The following is a 21122-nucleotide window of genomic DNA, read 5'->3' as shown; positions in this document are numbered from 1 at the left end:
ATACAACTACCAACCAATACATCTACCAATCACTACAACTACCAATCACTATATCTACTAATCAATACATCTACATCTACAATACATCTATCTAGAAATTTGGATTTCGTTCAACAAAATTGTCAAAACAAATAATGTGGATGGTTCCATATGACACTCTTCACAAGTTAAATACATAATCAGATCAGATCACTACTTTCATTGAATGTGGGTGTTTTATTAAATTTTATTGCATTTGAAAAAATTAATTATAAAAAGAAAGTTGAAAAAACCGCTTCAGAAACATCGGAAAAACTGGCAAACACACCAGGTAAAGCGACAAAAGTGTTGAAAAAGAACAACCAAATTTTTTGAAAAAAAGTTTTCATTTTAAATTTTGACCCAGAAAAAACAAAAAGTTGCCTCACGGTGGACGAGGGATGTTCGGATGCAGATACCGAGTACTGATCTGATACCAGTATGTTAAAAATACATACTGTATATTACTATGTTTAACAGCTATATACTATTACTACTACTTCTACTACTACTGCCTTTCCCATACTTGTATCTCTAATCTATTGTCAACTAAATCCCTTCATTCAACAACAGATTCATCTGAAAACATCTGAATGGTTTAACCCTATAACGTGGATGCTTCCATTCAACCGTTACTCTTCACAAGTTCACTACTTTCATTGAATTTGTATTTGGTGCTTAATTCATAGTATTAGAATTTTTTTTTTTAAAGAACATTGAAAAAAGTGAGAAAAATGTTGGAAAAACAACAAAACCATTAAAAAACATCGGCAAACATGACAAAAAAGTAAGTACACGGTTGACAGGAACACCTGACTCACCTGTCTGCTCCGTGGGTTTCTGCACAAACTGACTCTGGGTCTGATCTGGGCTCAGCTTTTATCAGGATGAAAATGATTAATGACTATCATCAATCCATCAGCTGATAATCCTTAGACATGTTTCAGAGTCAGAGAGAAAAATTGCTGAACTGTGATCAGCTTTTATCAGGATTAAAATGACTAATGACTCATAAATACGTGATAAATACAGATAATCATTACTAGCGTGTTTTAGAGTCAGAGAACTGCTGACTCACTATGACATTACAAAATAAAAGCCTTTAAATCAACTTGCTATTAATATATGAAAACATATTAAAGACAAAATGCATTTCCTGACTGACGGTCTGTCTTACACCCTGATGATGTACTAAATTTAACTGCCGCAATAAAAAAAGAAAAGAAGTTAAACGTGGAGAGATTTGGGAAGGTTGTTGACAGCTCCAGACTGGGGATTGGGTAGCGCTGGGGAATTAAAGGCTTGTTGTAAATCATTGAACGGGACAACGCATGCCCAAAAGGTCATCTACAAGGAGAACAAAGAGGAGCTGATATATTGATTATTATGTCCTTACCGAAAAACAAGAGGAAGAATTGAGTTCAATACAATGATTTAGAATCTTATAAACAATATGTCTCTGTGGTCAATATCAGTAATGATTTCTTCTCTTTCCCTGTAGACAGCAGAGGGAGGGGCTTCCAAGAGAATACAAACACACACACACACACACACACACACACACACACACACACACACACACACACACACACACACACACACACACACACACACACAGACACAAACACACACACACACACACACACACACACACACACACACACACACACACACACACACACACACACACACACACACACACACACACACACACACACACACACACAGACACAGACACACACACACACATAGACACACAGACACACAGAGAGACACACACACACACACACACAGAGATAAGAGAAAGACATGAGTTGTGCATGTAGAGTTAGGCTCAGCAATGATTTTAATACACTGAGGTACATGACCACTCCCTGATTGTTATAAGAAGACACCAGTCATTATCTCTGGACTCACTGGCTGCTGTAACATTGACTAAGTCAAAACGAACTTTGAGAGAAACTTCAGTGATTTCTGTCCATTCTTTGATAAATAATTATCCCAACAGATAATCAAGTTTACCTTGAGCTGGAGTTGAAATCTCAGTAATTCAGTTACGTATGGATCGAACATTGAACAGGTGTGGGGCTCACCTGGAGAAGAACTGGCTGCTGTGTTTCTTGTTAATCAGAGAGTGAAGTCCAGCAGCAGTAAACCTGTCAGCTAACCTGCACTCACCTGTAGACCTGTCAGGTAAGCTCCGCCCCCTACACTCACCTGTAGACCTGTCAGGTAAGCTCCGCCCCCTACACTCACCTGTAGACTTGTCAGGTAAGCTCCGCCCCCTACACTCACCTGTAGACCTGTCAGGTAATCTGTTGAATGAAGCCCCGCCCCTACACTCACCTGCCGCTTGGCAGCACTTTTCCTTCATTTGTTTCCCCCTCTCATTCCTCCTGCTCTGGTGTTTCCTCCTCTCATTCCCCCTGCTCTGGTGTTTCCTCCTCTCATTCCCCCTGCTCTGGTGTTTCCTCCTCTCATTCCCCCCTGCTCTGGTGTTTCCTCCTCTCATTCCCCCTGCTCTGGTGTTTCCTCCTCTCATTCCTCCTGCTCTGGTGTTTCCTCCTCTCATTCCCCCTGCTCTGGTGTTTCCCCCTCTCATTCCCCCTGCTCTGGTGTTTCCTCCTCTCATTCCCCCTGCTCTGGTGTTTCCTCCTCTCATTCCTCCTGCTCTGGTGTTTCCTCCTCTCATTCCCCCTGCTCTGGTGTTTGTCTCTTGTTTCCCCCTCTCATTCCCCCCTGCTCTGGTGTTTGTCTCTTGTTTCCTCCTCTCATTCCCCCTGCTCTGGTGTTTGTCTCTTGTTTCCTCCTCTCATTCCCCCTGCTCTGGTGTTTCCCCCTCTCATTCCCCCTGCTCTGGTGTTTCCTCCTCTCATTCCCCCTGCTCTGGTGTTTCCTCCTCTCATTCCTCCTGCTCTGGTGTTTCCTCCTCTCATTCCCCCCTGCTCTGGTGTTTCCCCTCTCATTCCCCCCTGCTCTGGTGTTTCCTCCTCTCATTCCTCCTGCTCTGGTGTTTCCTCCTCTCATTCCCCCTGCTCTGGTGTTTGTCTCTTGTTTCCCCTCTCATTCCCCCTGCTCTGGTGTTTGTCTCTTGTTTCCTCCTCTCATTCCCCCTGCTCTGGTGTTTGTCTCTTGTTTCCTCCTCTCATTCCCCCTGCTCTGGTGTTTCCCCTCTCATTCCCCCTGCTCTGGTGTTTCCCCTCTCATTCCCCCCTGCTCTGGTGTTCCCCCTCTCATTCCCCCTGCTCTGGTGTTTCCCCCTCTCATTCCCTCTGCTCTGGTGTTCCCCCTCTCATTCCCCCTGCTCTGTTGTTTCCCCCTCTCATTCCCCCTGCTCTGGTGTTTCCCCCTCTCATTCCCCCTGCTCTGGTATTTGTCTCTTGTTTCCTCCTCTCATTCCCCCTGCTCTGGTATTTGTCTCTTGTTTCCCCCTCTCATTCCCCCTGCTCTGGTGTTTGTCTCTTGTTTCCTCCTCTCATCCCCCTGCTCTGGTGTTTGTCTCTTGTTTCCTCCTCTCATTCCCCCTGCTCTGGTATTTGTCTCTTGTTTCCCCCTCTCATTCCCCCTGCTCTGGTGTTTGTCTCTTGTTTCCTCCTCTCATTCCCCCTGCTCTTGTGTTTGTCTCTTGTTTCCTCCTCTCATTCCCCCTGCTCTGGTGTTTTCCCCCTCTCATTCCTGCTTTGGCATTTAACGGCGCCAGTGTAACATGGTTATTATTATGTCATTAATGCTTCCAGTTGCCATTTACCAGAACAGAAGTGTATATTTGTTTACTTTGTTTTAGTGTTCTGCCACTTTAAAACGTGCATAGTTGTTTTTAAGGAAAGACCCACGTTATGCTCTTCCCGTAGGAGTGCTAAGAGATGTTTAAAAAACAACTTTTTCATTGTACAAGTTGCACGACTAAAACTACTTTTGAACGTACACATGTTCCACCAAGTCCACTAAGTTCCTAATCTATTTAGCAGAGGCACCGTGGCTCCGTCCGGATCTTAGCCCCGCCCACGATGATTGTGATTGGTTTAAAGAAATGCCAATAAACCAGAGCACGTTCTTCTCCCATCCAGGAATGCTGTGTGGACTAGTCAGACTTTATCTTAAAAGAAGCTGTCATCCACAGGCTCACCAAGGGTGTGTCTTGTCCCCGTTATTGTATATTTTGTATAAGAGCGACTGTAGGAGTCACCACACAAACGGGCATCTCTTGAAATTTGCAGACAACGCATTTATAGCCAGTCTGCTCCAGGATGGAGAGGTCGATCATGGGCCGGTGGTGACTGATTTCCTGGAGTGGTGTGACAGCCATTTCCTCAAGTTCAATGTTGGAAAAACTAAGGACACGGTCAAAGATTTTGGTAACCTCTCCCTACCACAATCACCCAGTGGTGGAGATGGTGGAGTCCTTAAGGTACTTGGGAACAGTTGATGAAAACTTGACCCATGACCTCAATAGATCCAAAATCTCTTTATGTGGACAAGAATCTGATGGATTTATTCTGCGGATCTTATATTGAGTCCATTCAAACACTTTATTAGATTTCATGCTATGTGAACTTTACAGTACAAAACAAAATACATCTGTCCAAAATTGTGACAGAAGCCAGCAAGATAATGGGCACACAGCAGCTCTCTCTAACAAAGATCTTTGGCAGACCAGTTTAGCAGAAGGTACGGTCAGTCTTGTCAATCTCTGACCCCCAACTCTCCTCCCTCTGGGCGGCGACTCAGGCTCCCTAGAGTAACAACAAACCGGTACACATTTTATTTTGTTCCTTATGCAATTGAAGCTGTTACCATGGAAAACACATTTACCCTCGATGGCCAACAAAGAACTCTGAACTCTGAACTGAACACTGTATGTTACCAGCTACGTATTATGCTTTCATCAATCAGGGTTTCCCCAGAAAACTAGTTTAGCCCGGTGGAAAGTGCTTTTTGCCGAGGGTCCAGCTGGGCCAGACACAGCCTGATGGCAGCATTAATCCTCCTGGTGTCCTCGGGTCTAATCTGACCCATTTTCAAAAAGTTTCTATATCAGAAATTTGGGTTTCTTTCATCCAAATTTTAAAACAAAATAACGTGGATGGTTACATACAACGCTCTTCACAAGTAAAATAAATTATCAATCCACTGCTTTCATTGAATTTGGTTGTTTTATTAAATTTTTTAGCATGTAAAGAAATATTCAAAAAAAAACATTGAAAAACATAGGAAACAAATGTAAAAAAGCACAAAAAAGTGAAAACATCGGAAAAAGTGTCAAAAAACTTGGAAAAAGTGACAAAAACATGGGATAAACTTAAGAAAATATGTATAAAAAAAAAGCGCAGAAAAATATTGACAGAAACTTTGAAAAAAGTGACAAAAGTGTCAAAAAAGAGGTCCAAAACATTGGAATTGTTTTACATTTTGACTCAGAAAAACTAAAAGTTGCAGGTCGATGGGGAGACAACACGAGAGTTAATGAAGAGTCCGACTGAATCGTAAAGTTAATATTTAAAAAATCTAAAGATAAGTTTCATAGAGCCATACATTAATTCAGTGCTAAAAGCTAACTGGAGATTATAAAATATGACCATGTCTACGTTTCCAACCGAGCCGCTGTAACTGTAGTTTCAAAAACTTTAAAATACTTCAAATATACAGTAATTCCCAGTGGCTCAGGCCCAGTGGACCACCGGGCTGGGAAACACTGGCCAAACCTCGCCAATGTTGTTAGGGTTTTATCTGCCAAGACTGGAGGGTGAATGATCAAGAACAGTTTTTCAAAAATGCCAATATCAGCTCCGATCCGATAGAGTGATTCAGATATAAAGCTACATACATATATATATATATATAGCTTTTCTCTTGAACTATTCAGACTTTTCTGTAAAAATATATCGAGGAATTAACCGTCCTGGTGTGTGATTTAATGCTGTAACTGTTTACTCTAAATGTGTGAATAAAGTTTCATTTTGAACATCTTTATTGGAGACAGCAGGAGTCAGAGGGACAGGTTCTGATTGGATGAGACGATCAGGACAGCTGGTAGATGTTCTTCATCATCGGCTCCTCCTCCTCTTTGTTGTCGCCGTCGTCATGGCGATCTGAGAGGATCAGAAGGAGGCGGAGTCAGAACTGTCTCCTAGCAACAACCTCCTAAACCCACATTAGATTCTACTATTCTACTATTTTTCCGATTGCTAAACGACAGTGGGCACAACTGGACATCAGCTCACAGCTCATTCACAGCAACACAACTCTTAACACTTAACTCAAAACAGGCTCAGTGCAACCAAACACTATGCACAGTCCTCACTGAGATAACACACACACACACACACACACACACTGAGATAACACACACTGTCACTCAGAACACACTGAGGGTAAAAACACTAGCATCAAACACCAATACACAAATTATTAACTTTTTCATCTTTACAGTTTGAACAGTTTGAGTGACTTTACACTACTCAACAGTTTCTTTAAGGAAAAAATATAGATTGTATAATATACCAATTTTTACATAAGGTAAAAAAGAAGGAATGAACATCAGCAGTTTTCTTCAATAAAGTATTTTGTCTCTAGTAATTTATGGAATTACTGGGTAAAAAACACTAAAGGTACATACGTAACAGTACCAAAGAATAGTGTGACTAATCCTGCCTCTCTCCAGCATCATGTGGCAAGTTTTCTTCATCACATTGGATGTCTTCATCATCTCTAAATACTAATGAATGTGGTGTTTCTATTGCTTTCACCTCCACTACTTTCTGAAAAACAGTAAGAACACAGTTTTACTATTGTAAAGATATAGTGTATAGCTGTGTACATAACCTCAGACATCTTACCTGGACATGTTGGTATCTTTGATCTTTTACCTGTTTCTCTCAAACAGTACAGTGTAGAATTGTTTCATTCTTATTTGGTGTTTGTATACAAAAAACCTCTTTCTGAGCTTTCTCTGTATAAATACCATAAATGTTCACTAACTAGTCTAAAACTAGACACCTGCTGAGGCTTTCAATCAGCAGTGTTTGATAGGCACCAGACTGAGATCTATTCTGTGTTGAATGTGTGGTTAACAGTGTTGACAGCAGTGTGTTAGCATCTGAACAAAGTGCTGTACATCTACAGTGTTGTGCAGGTTGAGGTTAAAGTCCTGGGATAAGTGTGTAGAGTTTAGAAAACTGTGTTCAAGCGATGAGAAACCAACTAGAGTCTGGTCCACATGAACTGCTGCTTTGCAGACTGGAGTCAGAGTTTCTCACATGTGACTCCAGTTGTGCCCACTGTCGTTTAGCAATCGAAAAAAACTCTAATGACCTTCTTCTTCTCCTCTCTTCAGAGCGTCTCTGACCTCCTCCTCCTCTTCTTCTTCTCTGAACTCAGCCACGTTCTTGTATGGTGACTGTGGAGAGAAGAAGAGAGACAGGTCAGGTCATAGACGGTTAGAATGATGAATGTAGCATTTTAGCTGTCGCCATCTTCTTTGTTGCTACTGTTTGTGACACAGAAATGTCCCCCTGGTTAATTCTACCAGACAAATACGAAAACAGCGGGAAGAAAAAAACGCCACAAAAGCACCAAAACAAGAAAATAAAGATGGCACTTCGAGCATCTCACCTGGGGGCTGTGATGTGGCGATGAGGAGGGGAGGAGCCTGCTGATGAGCTGACCAATCATCTTAAAGGTCGGTCTGTCGGTGGGCTCCAGACTCCAGCAGAGCTTCATCAACTTATACCTGAGAGGACAAAATAACTTTATCAACACTGAGAGGACAAAATAACTTTATTAACACTGAGAGGAAAAAATAGGCTCGTTGGAGATGAACTGCTCCTCGCCTGTAAAGTAGACGAGAGCAGGCGGCAGCAGCGGGGGGGCGGTGACAAAAGTCCGGTCTCAAGTCGGCCAGTTTTCAGCTGATTCCAGCAGCATTGACCCTGCCTTCATGCCACCTGGGAATAACGGCCACCTCCCCCGTGGTTACGTTGTTTTTCCGACTGGTAGCGTTCACCTGGTCGGGATGCGTGCTCTTCTTCTTCTGTTATATTGGCGTTTTGCATAACAACTTTTTGCATGACTGCCACCATTGGTTGGTCGTAGCTTGGGGCATCAGGTGGTGAAAACATGGAGGCCACAATAACAGAAGATCTGCTGCTGTTTTCCTATGCGAGCATCCAAACAGCACATGGACAGGTGTTTGTTTGTGTTATCTGCAGGACAACCAACGGGAAAGGACACGGATAATGTGTTTTTTTTATACGTGGGCCTATTTATGAATAATTTGAAACATATTATGTCTGTGTATGTTTCTTGGAAGAGGCATTTGTCCACAATAAACAGTTTATTGTCATTAAAATATGTTCAGTGAACCGAAGTTGCCTCCATCAAACGTCAGTTGTCAACAAAGCGTCACCAGCTGGGAAACTCGGGTATCAAAATCCAGCCCGAGTTTCCCACCTCTGATTCCCACAGGAAGTTATGTGAATGGTGACGTTTTCATTCGGAAAAACGTTTTTCCGATGTCCATGAACGCAGGGTCAGGCTGAACAGGAAGTGACACAAACACTGTGGTTTGATTCTGATTTAATAAAATGTTATCAGACCCATATATCAGCTCCTACACAGTCTCCAGTTGATTTTATTATGACAGAGTAGCTCTCAAAGTTCTCTACATGTGATCTGTTGCTGATTTTAATTAACAACAGACTGTAGATGATCTGTAATATGAACAGATTCAGTCTCACAACATTTGTTCTGTACAGAATAAGCTTTTAAATCAGACAAATTGCAGTTAAAATCCCTCCGATTCAAAATCAATAAAAAAATTATATAAAACGTCATCATGTTGAGTCGATTCTGAACCAATCAGCTGTTCGATCAGCTGAGAGGCCAGCGTTTCCCAGCATGCACTGGGTCCGCCTGCGTCCGCCTGGCTCTTGCAGTTGCAAGCAACTACGCTACCTGCGTCTCAGAAGTGCGCCGCCTTGGTCTCGTGAGATCATCGTTGCCCACGTGTTCATGACGTCAGAGCAAGTCGGGATCAAGTCGGACAATCTAATCTATCAGGCAAGCATTGGGCGCCGATCGCCGGTGATCGATTCTGCGCAGATCTGGCTCATCTCGAATGAGCCTATTGACATTATTAACACTGAGAGGACGAAATAACTTTATTAACACTCAGAAGACAAAATAACTTTATTAACACTGAGAGGACAAAATAACTTTATTTTTCAATGAACGCGTTCAGGCACAACACTGGTAATTGAGACAGACTCAACTTTTCAGAAAAGCCGGTCATGTGACCGGCTGTAGCCCTAAGAAGCCGGTCATGTGACCGGCTGTAGCCCTAAGAAGCCAGTCATGTGACCGGTTGTAGCCCTAAGAAGCCGGTCATGTGACCTAAGAAGCCAGTCATGTGACCGGCTGTAGTCCTAAGAAGCCGGTCATGTGACCGGCTGTAGCCCTAAGAAGCCAGTCATGTGACCGGCTGTAGCCCTAAGAAGCCAGTCATGTGACCGACTAAAGCGGTCATGTGACCCTAAGAAGCCGGTCATGTGACTGGCGACAGCCCTAAGAAGTCCGGTCATGTGACTGGCATGTGACCGGCCCTAAGAAGCCAGTCATGTGACCGGCTGTAGTTAAGCCGGTCAGAAGCCGGTATGTGACCGGTCATGTGACGGCTGTATAAGAAGCCGGTCATGTGACCGGCTGTAGCCCTAAGAAGCCAGTCATGTGACCGGCTGTAGCCCTAAGAAGCCAGTCATGTGACCGGCTGTAGCCCTAAGAAGCCGGTCATGTGACCGGCTGTAGCCCTAAGAAGCCGGTCATGTGACCGGCTGTAGCCTTAAGAAGCCAGTCATGTGACTGGCGACAGCCCTAAGAAGCCGGTCATGTGACCGGCTGTAGCCCTAAGAAGCCAGTCATGTGACTGGCGACAGCCCTAAGAAGCCGGTCATGTGACTGGCGACAGCCCTAAGAAGCCAGTCATGTGACTGGCGACAGCCCTAAGAAGCCGGTCATGTGACTGGCGACAGCCCTAAGAAGCCAGTCATGTGACTGGCGACAGCCCTAAGAAGCCGGTCATGTGGCCTTGAGGCCTCGTGGCCTTATTCACAGAATGCGGCCAGAAGAATGAAAAACACTGCCTGAGCGGGATCTTAATGCTGAGATGGCACACCGATTAAGAAGGACATTTTAAAATGGCCCTTTATATTTAAAAGATAGCCGACCCCTGGGTTAGGGTTAAACTGGTAAGGAGTAGAAATGGATCTGAAAATCCGACTATACAGATATTTGTTCGTCGGATAGGTGTTAGACTTTCAACTTTGAGATTTCAATAAAATGTGCCTTTTGTTTTGTTTTTCCTTCAATTATGTAATAAAGATCCCCCCTGAAATCTAGTCACAGTCAAAATAACTTTATCAACACTTATGTCTGTCTGCTCACATCTCTGCTGGAGCGAAGTCCGGCTGATCCATATGGCGGCCATCTTGGATCATCTTGTAGAACTTGGTATCCACGGCAATGTTTGGGTACGGACTCTTACCTGTTAACAGGTAAACACAATTACAGATGATCCAATCAGAGAACTTCCAGTCTGTCCTCCCTGAAAAACTCCCCCATAAGTGGTTTGTTCCAGCTTCATTCTGTCCTATATTAATGTTTCTAGTGGCGGAGCCCTCTAGTGGTCGTAGTAGTTCTGACTCTAACCCTATATTAATGTTTCTAGTGGCGGAGCCCTCTAGTGGTCGTAGTAGTTCTGACTCTAACCCTATATTAATGTTTCTAGTGGCGGAGCCCTCTAGTGGTCGTAGTAGTTCTGACTCTAACCCTATATTAATGTTTCTAGTGGCGGAGCCCTCTAGTGGCCGTAGTAGTTCTGACTCTAACCCTATATTAATGTTTCTAGTGGCGGAGCCCCTCTAGTGGTCGTAGTAGTTCTGACTCTAACCCTATATTAATGTTTCTAGTGGCGGAGCCCTCTAGTGGCCGTAGTAGTTCTGACTCTAACCCTATATTAATGTTTCTAGTGGCGGAGCCCTCTAGTGGTCGTAGTAGTTCTGACTCTAACCCTATATTAATGTTTCTAGTGGCGGAGCCCTCTAGTGGTCGTAGTAGTTCTGACTCTAACCCTATATTAATGTTTCTAGTGGCGGAGCCCTCTAGTGGTCGTAGTAGTTCTGACTCTAACCCTATATTAATGTTTCTAGTGGCGGAGCCCTCTAGTGGTCGTAGTAGTTCTGACTCTAACCCTATATTAATGTTTCTAGTGGCGGAGCCCTCTAGTGGTCGTAGTAGTTCTGACTCTAACCCTATATTAATGTTTCTAGTGGCGGAGCCCCTCTAGTGGTCGTAGTAGTTCTGACTCTAACCCTATATTAATGTTTCTAGTGGCGGAGCCCCTCTAGTGGTAGTAGTAGTTCTGACTCTAACCCTATATTAATGTTTCTAGTGGCGGAGCCCTCTAGTGGCCGTAGTAGTTCTGACTCTAACCCTATATTAATGTTTCTAGTGGCGGAGCCCCTCTAGTGGCCGTAGTAGTTCTGACTCTAACCCTATATTAATGTTTCTAGTGGCGGAGCCCTCTAGTGGCCGTAGTAGTTCTGACTCTAACCCTATATTAATGTTTCTAGTGGCGGAGCCCTCTAGTGGCCGTAGTAGTTCTGACTCTAACCCTATATTAATGTTTTTCTAGTGGCCGTAGTAGTTCTGACTCTAACCCTATATTAATGTTTCTAGTGGCGGAGCCCTCTAGTGGCCGTAGTAGTTCTGACTCTAACCCTATATTAATGTTTCTAGTGGCGGAGCCCTCTAGTGGCCGTAGTAGTTCTGACTCTAACCCTATATTAATGTTTCTAGTGGCGGAGCCCTCTAGTGGTCGTAGTAGTTCTGACTCTAACCCTATATTAATGTTTCTAGTGGCGGAGCCCCTCTAGTGGTCGTAGTAGTTCTGACTCTAACCCTATATTAATGTTTCTAGTGGCGGAGCCCTCTAGTGGTCGTAGTAGTTCTGACTCTAACCCTATATTAATGTTTCTAGTGGCGGAGCCCTCTAGTGGTCGTAGTAGTTCTGACTCTAACCCTATATTAATGTTTCTAGTGGCGGAGCCCTCTAGTGGTCGTAGTAGTTCTGACTCTAACCCTATATTAATGTTTCTAGTGGCGGAGCCCTCTAGTGGTCGTAGTAGTTCTGACTCTAACCCTATATTAATGTTTCTAGTGGCGGAGCCCTCTAGTGGTCGTAGTAGTTCTGACTCTAACCCTATATTAATGTTTCTAGTGGCGGAGCCCTCTAGTGGTCGTAGTAGTTCTGACTCTAACCCTATATTAATGTTTCTAGTGGCGGAGCCCTCTAGTGGTCGTAGTAGTTCTGACTCTAACCCTATATTAATGTTTCTAGTGGCGGAGCCCCTCTAGTGGTCGTAGTAGTTCTGACTCTAACCCTATATTAATGTTTCTAGTGGCGGAGCCCTCTAGTGGTCGTAGTAGTTCTGACTCTAACCCTATATTAATGTTTCTAGTGGCGGAGCCCTCTAGTGGTCGTAGTAGTTCTGACTCTAACCCTATATTAATGTTTCTAGTGGCGGAGCCCTCTAGTGGTCGTAGTAGTTCTGACTCTAACCCTATATTAATGTTTCTAGTGGCGGAGCCCTCTAGTGGTCGTAGTAGTTCTGACTCTAACCCTATATTAATGTTTCTAGTGGTGGAGCCCTCTAGTGGCTGTAGTAGTTCTGACTCTAACCCTATATTAATGTTTCTAGTGGCGGAGCCCTCTAGTGGCCGTAGTAGTTCTGACTCTAACCCTATATTAATGTTTTAATGTTTCTAGTGGCGGAGTTCCCTAACCCTATATTAATGTTTCTAGTGGTCGTAGTAGTTCTGACTCTAACCCTATATTAATGTTTCTAGTGGCGGAGCCCTCTAGTGGTCGTAGTAGTTCTGACTCTAACCCTATATTAATGTTTCTAGTGGCGGAGCCCTCTAGTGGCCGTAGTAGTTCTGACTCTAACCCTATATTAATGTTTCTAGTGGCGGAGCCCTCTAGTGGTCGTAGTAGTTCTGACTCTAACCCTATATTAATGTTTCTAGTGGCGGAGCCCTCTAGTGGCCGTAGTAGTTCTGACTCTAACCCTATATTAATGTTTCTAGTGGCGGAGCCCTCTAGTGGTCGTAGTAGTTCTGACTCTAACCCTATATTAATGTTTCTAGTGGCGGAGCCCTCTAGTGGTCGTAGTAGTTCTGACTCTAACCCTATATTAATGTTTCTAGTGGCGGAGCCCTCTAGTGGCCGTAGTAGTTCTGACTCTAACCCTATATTAATGTTTCTAGTGGCGGAGCCCTCTAGTGGTCGTAGTAGTTCTGACTCTAACCCTATATTAATGTTTCTAGTGGCGGAGCCCCTCTAGTGGTCGTAGTAGTTCTGACTCTAACCCTATATTAATGTTTCTAGTGGCGGAGCCCTCTAGTGGTCGTAGTAGTTCTGACTCTAACCCTATATTAATGTTTCTAGTGGCGGAGCCCTCTAGTGGCCGTAGTAGTTCTGACTCTAACCCTATATTAATGTTTCTAGTGGCGGAGCCCTCTAGTGGTCGTAGTAGTTCTGACTCTAACCCTATATTAATGTTTCTAGTGGCGGAGCCCTCTAGTGGCCGTAGTAGTTCTGACTCTAACCCTATATTAATGTTTCTAGTGGCGGAGCCCTCTAGTGGTCGTAGTAGTTCTGACTCTAACCCTATATTAATGTTTCTAGTGGCGGAGCCCCTCTAGTGGTCGTAGTAGTTCTGACTCTAACCCTATATTAATGTTTCTAGTGGCGGAGCCCTCTAGTGGCCGTAGTAGTTCTGACTCTAACCCTATATTAATGTTTCTAGTGGCGGAGCCCTCTAGTGGCCGTAGTAGTTCTGACTCTAACCCTATATTAATGTTTCTAGTGGCGGAGCCCTCTAGTGGTCGTAGTAGTTCTGACTCTAACCCTATATTAATGTTTCTAGTGGCGGAGCCCTCTAGTGGCCGTAGTAGTTCTGACTCTAACCCTATATTAATGTTTCTAGTGGCGGAGCCCTCTAGTGGCCGTAGTAGTTCGGACTCTAACCCTATATTAATGTTTCTAGTGGCGGAGCCCTCTAGTGGCTGTAGTAGTTCGGACTCTAACCCTATATTAATGTTTCTAGTGGCGGAGCCCTCTAGTGGCTGTAGTAGTTCGGACTCTAACCCTATATTAATGTTTCTAGTGGCGGAGCCCTCTAGTGGTTTCAACGATGGATTTATGAGTACAGAAAATGGCCAAAATCAGAGCTGTAACATGATTGGCTGAGGGGGTGTCGGGATTGCCGTGGTTACCCAGAGAGAAGGTCTCCCACAGCAGGACTCCGTAGGACCAGACGTCACTCTGGACGGTGTAAACACACTGGAAGATGCTCTCTGGAGCCATCCACTTCACTGGCAGACGAGCCTGTCACAGTAAAACACACAGCAAGTTGTCAAAATAAAAGCCTGTTTTACCTGATTCTGTTAAATCGTAATAAATCAGACTAACCATCTTAGTGTTTGACTCTCAAACTGAGTATGAGGGTTAGTGCTGATTTTGAAAGTCAAATATTCTGACGATTAGTTTGATTTAGTAAGATTTATTTTCTAAATTTGTTCCAATAAAAGGCTGTGTATCTATTTATCTGTTTGTTTAAATTAAATAACCTGTGAAAAGGTAACAGACAATTAGAAAGGTAAATGATTAGAAAGGTAAATGATTGGACAGGTAAAATATTAGAAAGGTAAATGATTGGACAGGTAAATGATTGGACAGGTAAATGATTGGACAGGTAAAATATTAGAAAGGTAAATGATTGGACAGGTAAATGATTGGACAGGTAAATGATTGGACAGGTAAATGATTGGACAGGTAAATGATTGGATAGGTAAATGATTGGACAGGTAAATGATTGGACAGGTAAATGATTGAGCAGGTAGATGACTGGAAAGGTTAATGATAGGAAAGGTAAATAATTGTTGAGTTTCTCTGACGTTTCCCTGCACGATGTAGCTGTCATCATTGCGAATGTCTCGGGCCAAACCGAAGTCACAGATCTTTGCAACACAACGATCAGTCAGCAGGACGTTTCTGGCTGCTACATCTCTGTGGATACACTGACAGAGAGACAGACAGACAGACAGACAGACAGACAGACAGACAGACAGACAGACAGGCAGACAGACAGACACTGTTAGGTAGGTTTTAAAACAGTCTGGGCTGTTTGATGTTAAACTAAAAGGATCTTACTCTTTAACTAAAAGGTCTATCTCTGTAGGGATCCATCCCATAATGTTGTCAGACACTTAGAATAATAATCTGAGTCTGTCAGCAGCAACAACAGAACTTTTAGTGACTCTAACTGCTGCTGAACATTAGTCCTGTAGGGTTACATTACAGCTCGGTTCTGGTTTAATACTGGACCAGGTTCAGAGGTTGTTGTTCCATCAGACACTTTGACAACACAGCAGTTATCCTTTAAGTTAGTGTTCAGGGCTCGAGAATGTGTTATGTTGGTGGTGGTCCAAACTAGTCTAGAAAGACAGGCGTGTGTGTGTGTGTGTGTCTCTCTGTGTGTGTGTGTGTGTATCTCTGTGTGAGTGTGTGTGTGTATATATATCTTTGTGTGTGTATGTGTGTGCGTTTGTGTGTGTGTTTGTGTATATGTGTGTGTGCATCTGTGTGTGTGTGTCTGTCTGTGTGTGTCTCTGTGTGTATGTATGTGTGTGTGTGTCCGTGTGTGTGTATTTGTGTGTGTCTGTGTGTGTCTTTGTGTGTGTGTGTATTTGTGTGTATTTGTGTATTTGTGTGTGTATTTGTGTATTTGTGTGTGTGTGTATTTGTGTATTTGTGTGTGTGTGTCTTTGTGTGTGTGTGTGTCTGTGTGTGTAAGTGTGTATTTGTGAGTGTGTGTGTTCTTACATTCCTGGTGGACAGGAAGTCCAGACCCTGTGCCACTTGGTAGGAAAACCTCATGAGGTCACACACCGAGACGCTGTTCGTCTGCACACCTGAGAGACAGACAGTCACCACACAGCAAGTTAAGACAGGGCTGATTTCAGAGACTACAGGTGAGTTCAGGTGAGTTCAGGTTGTTACCCAGGGGTGTTTGTCCCGGACTCAGAGCTGGCAGCATCTCCTGATACTCTGAGCAGCACGAGATCCCGCTGTCACTGCAACACAATGACATCATTCATACTTATAGTCACGGCTTTACATTTACACCCGCCAGCTGCCAAATACGGTCAAAACTTCAGTAACACTACTTGAAATCTACATAATAGTGACATGACACTGTTATGAAGGAATGTCCTGCTGTGCAGAAAAGGGCGGGACATTCATTCGCCAGCCTAGGAAACGCCAATGGGCTTCCTGTACGGGCCCAGGTGAGTCTACACACAGCTATGACCTCACAACCCCAGAGAAACGTGATAAAGCACAGAGTAAAGAGTTAATAAGGACCATGTCAGTGCTGTTGTCTGGCTATTTGAAACAAGATTCAGAGAAATGGCAGACACAAATGCAGAGAGACAGAGCAGTGTTGAGTTTAAAGACATACAACATAAAGAGTCCTGAAGACAGCGGGCAAAATAGTTTCAAAAATGTTGGAAAAACCAAAAGACAAGGAACACGAAAGAAACTGGAACACCGAGATAATGGGCTAGAAATCAAGCCTATAAACAAACTCAAAAGATCCTTGAAGTACTAGGAATATTGTACTGTTGTTTGTACTGTATTGTCTGTTTATGTGTTTGTATGTCTGTCAGGGAATTTAGTCCCTGTTTTCCATAGTGTTTTAGATCTGTTTTATTTGTCTGTCTTGATTATTAGTTGACCCCGTTCCCCTTTGTCCTCAATGTTTTTAGTCCATGTGTTGTATTCCCCTTCCATCTTAAGGACCACAATGGAAACAAGCCTTTGGGCTTTATTGTGTTTTTATCCTTTTGAACACCTCTTGTTGATTGTTGTTCAATAAAGTTTTCATTCATTCATTCATTCAATACACACAAACACAAGACACTGACAGAGACAGCGGGAAAACACCAGGCAGGAAGTAAAACAAGACATGACAAGGGAGAAACAGAGACTACAAAATAAAACAGGAAATATAAAATATAACAACCATGACACTATTACATCACAGATTGGTCAGTTTTAGTGGTTATAAGGAGATAAATCTTCAGACCTCCGCAGCCGGCTGTTCTTATAGAAAACCTCGCCCTTCACTTCGTCCACGCTCAACATGGATGCCATGAAGTCCTGAGCATGAGCCCGCAGGAAGTTGAGCAGGTCGCCATGGCTACAGTACTCTGTGATCATCAACATGGGGCCTGGGGGAGAGAGGTCACAGTCACATCTCTGCCTCTGTGGTGGTGAAGATTTATATTCAGTCATTGTTCTAAACCATGGTCACCTCCTCGAGTGCAGGCGCCCAGCAGGTTGACGATGTTGTCATGGTAACCAAGATGTCCCAGGATCTTCAGCTCGGACATCAGAGCTTCCCGTTCCTCTGAGTGAGCGCTCGCTGGAACACAGCGGGATGTGCTCATGTTTTAGTTTTAGTTTAGTTTATATATAACATAATATATCATTTAAATACAGATTACATGGAAGAAATACATGTGAGGCTCATATATACCTTAGATAAAACATGGCCTTATACCATATATATATATATATATATATATATATAGTACAGTACAGTACAGGCCAAAAGTTTGGACACACCTTCTCATTCAAATGCCTTTCCTTTTATTTTAGATTCTTCAAAGTAGCCACCCTTTGCTTTTTTATTAATAAGGGAAATAATTCCACTAATGAACCCTGACAAAGCACACCTGTGAAGGTAAAACCATTTCAGGTGACTACCTCATGAAGCTCATTGAGAGAACACCAAGGGTTTGCAGAGTTATCAAAAAAAGCAAAGGGTGGCTACTTTGAAGAATCTAAAATATAAGACATGTTTTCAGTTATTTCACACTTTTTTGTTAAGTACATAATTCCATATGTGTTCATTCATAGTTTTGATGCCTTCAGTGAGAATGTACAATGTAAATAGTCATGAAAATAAAGGAAACGCATTGAATGAGAAGGTGTGTCCAAACTTTTGGCCTATACTGTATATACCATATATACCTTATATAAAACATACAAGGCCTTATATATACCTTATATACCATATATATATATACCATATACACCTTATATAAAACTTAAAAGGCCTTATATATACCATATATATACCATATACACCTTATATTAAACATACAAGGCCTTATATATACCATATATATACAATATATACCTTATATAAAACATTCAAGGCTTTATATATACCTTATATAGCCCTTATGTATACCATATATATACCATATATACCTTATATAAAACATAGAAGGTCTTAAATATACCATATATATATATACCCTATATACCATATATACCAACCAAAGGACATACGTAGATGTAAACAAGTGTTTCATAAAAATGTAATAAAGAGACATGCATGCAGAGAAACTGAAATAATTGCCATATTTACAGTGAAAACAACAGTTTGTCAGAGTTATCTCTGTGATAATGTGATACTGACGTTTGAGCATCTTGACTGCGACGCGGGTGGCGTTGTCTGAACCCAGACCGTACGCTGTCGCCTCCACCACCTTCCCAAACGCCCCTGAGCCCAAAACAGCGCCTGGCAGACAGAGAGAGGGGCAAAGAGACGCTCACACACAAACACAGTAAATCCACCATCTTTGTTTACATCCAACTCTCAGTTTGAGTCCTTAGAAACAGACTTTAATGAGTTTTATTTTGAAATGTATGTCATGTCAGATCTGGGTATGTTGGGATGATTAGTTGAGTAATTACAACTGTAACTAGAGTTGCAAAAGATTAATTGATTAGTTGGCAACTATTTCTTTTCCTGTTGTCCTCAGGTGAAACCAGACCTGTTTACAAAAACGTTCTATATCAGAATATGACAAAAGAACGTGGAAAAATGTGACAAATGTTGGAAAACACTACAAAAACGCAGAAAAAAATTGAGAAAAGCCAGTTGGGCTGATCAGTCTCCCCAGTCTCCAAAGTGTCTCAGAACATGCCGAAGAGACGAGACGTAATACGTCTCCATAACAGCAGACGGCGATAATCTGTATTGTCGCCCAAAAAATGGAAACCGGCAGCTGATTGGATGAACGCGTCACATGGGTCTGGTTTCTCCAGAAATTCAAAGCCAGACTGTCATGGCGGCTCGTTCAGAGTCCGATCTCATCCATCCATCCATCCATCTTCGTCCGCTTATCCGGTGTCGGGTCGCGGGGGGAGCAGCTCCAGCAGGGGACCCCAAACTTCCCTTTCCCGAGCAACATTAACCAGCTCCGACTGGGGGATCCCGAGGCGTTCCCAGGCCAGGTTGGAGATATAATCCCTCCACCTAGTCCTGGGTCTTCCCCGAGGCCTCCTCCCAGCAGTCCGATCTCATATTGTACTAAAATAGTTCACCAAAACATGTTTCTGAAAACATTTTAAGAAATAAATAGACTTTGCAGTTGCTGAATCTGTCTTCAGTTCAGATCAACAAAGGTCAGTTTAGAAGATTTTACTCAGATTTTGAGAGACTCTAGTCACGCTCATCCTGCTCCTCGTTTCTGGGTTAGCTCTCCACCAATCAGATGGGTCATTGAGTCTGACTGCCCTCCCTCCGATTATACATGTCAAATCGGCCAAAATGAAGCCGACGGCCCCTCGGACGGACGACGGCACGGAACACAGCGAACAGACTCGACTCACCGACCTCGCCAGACTGTCAGACGGCCGATTATCGGTTTGGTGTGTCCCGGGCTTTAATGTCTAACTATTGATAATGGATTAATCAGTTTGAATCATTATTTATGATAAAACTGTTGATTGTTTTCTGGAACAATAGATCCGTCCCTGAAATGTTGGAAGGCAACGGTTTGATTTGTTTGAGCGACAGAAACAGAGAGAGACCCAGTTTATTGAAATATAAAGCATGTGGAGGTGACTGTGTTTAGAGTTTAACGTTCATCCTGTCTGTGTGGTACTGAGGGTTAGGGTTAGTTCATCCTGTCTGTGTGGTACTGAGGGTTAGGGTTAGTTCATCCTGTCTGTGTGGTACTGAGGGTTAGGGGTTAGTTCATCCTGTCTGTGTGGTACTGAGGGTTAGGGTTAGTTCATCCTGTCTGTGTGGTACTGAGGGTTAGGGTTAGTTCATCCTGTCTGTGTGGTACTGAGGGTTAGGGTTAGTTCATCCTGTCTGTGTGGTACTGAGGGTTAGGGTTAGTTCATCCTGTCTGTGTGGTACTGAGGTTTAGGGTTAGTTCATCCTGTCTGTGTGGTACTGAGGGTTAGGGTTAGTTCATCCTGTCTGTGTGGTACCGAGGCGAAGTTTGTCTCGAGGAAACTCCCAGCGCTGGTTGTACGGCAGCTGGGTCGGGTCCACGAACGTGTAGTTGTTTCCCTCGGTGCTCTCGATGATCTTCCAGCGGATCTCGTACCGGGGTTTCTGGGAGGAGAAGAAGAGGAGGAGAAACATGTTATCTTGTGATGAAGAGATGACTGAATGAATCAGAGTCCACAAGATTCAGATTACAATCTGGCCATATTCCTCAGAAACAACAAAATAACATTAAATATACATAATAAAACACCTGATTGAGTTATTATCTAGTTCCCAACAGTCCCATCCAAAAAAACTTCAAAAAGGACAAATTGTCCAAATACTCATACTCATAAAATACGGACATTTGGACAGTGGCTGTCAGCGTCTGAAGCGACTCAAAAAGCGCCCTTCAGTGTGTTTGTAGATCTTACCGGGGAGAGCAGCAGCTACACAGGGTTTGAAGATGACGTAACATTGAGAGGGACTACGGCAGCGAGTAGTATGAAAGGCTGAAAATCTGTGTAGGTTAGTTGGGGGGGAGGATGGGTCAAACAACACAGGACTTTCACCCAGGAGACCGGGGATCGTGTTCCGCATGTCGCATTTCCTAAAGTCGATTTCTTCTTTAATCGTCCCGTTATTGCCGCGTGTCACGGAAACGTAAGCCAACCCACGACCTTTTTC

At 43.3% G+C, this 21122-nt stretch overlaps 1 protein-coding gene across 1 annotated transcript in view; it reads right to left on the bottom strand.

The window, feature by feature from the left end:
* Window positions 1-5379: 5379 nt before the first annotated feature.
* The window catches only part of csf1rb (colony stimulating factor 1 receptor, b), a 46430-nt gene continuing 30687 nt past the window's right edge, over window positions 5380-21122 (bottom strand). Inside the window, exons 11-22 of the mRNA XM_028594779.1 lie at window positions 20435-20561; window positions 18627-18728; window positions 17451-17561; window positions 17223-17367; window positions 16136-16209; window positions 15959-16047; window positions 15031-15153; window positions 14350-14461; window positions 10456-10555; window positions 7630-7747; window positions 7330-7414; window positions 5380-6107 (exon numbers count right to left, since the gene is read on the bottom strand). Coding sequence (XP_028450580.1) covers window positions 6037-6107; window positions 7330-7414; window positions 7630-7747; window positions 10456-10555; window positions 14350-14461; window positions 15031-15153; window positions 15959-16047; window positions 16136-16209; window positions 17223-17367; window positions 17451-17561; window positions 18627-18728; window positions 20435-20561 — 1257 coding nt within the window. The 3' untranslated portion in view covers window positions 5380-6036. The remainder of the gene's footprint in view (window positions 6108-7329; window positions 7415-7629; window positions 7748-10455; window positions 10556-14349; window positions 14462-15030; window positions 15154-15958; window positions 16048-16135; window positions 16210-17222; window positions 17368-17450; window positions 17562-18626; window positions 18729-20434; window positions 20562-21122) is intronic.

This window comes from Perca flavescens, chromosome 13, assembly GCF_004354835.1.
Source record: "Perca flavescens isolate YP-PL-M2 chromosome 13, PFLA_1.0, whole genome shotgun sequence".
NCBI classification, from domain to species: domain Eukaryota; kingdom Metazoa; phylum Chordata; class Actinopteri; order Perciformes; family Percidae; genus Perca; species Perca flavescens.
Note: the sequence above shows the minus strand (reverse complement) of the source record. Positions and strands in the feature narration are given on the sequence as shown.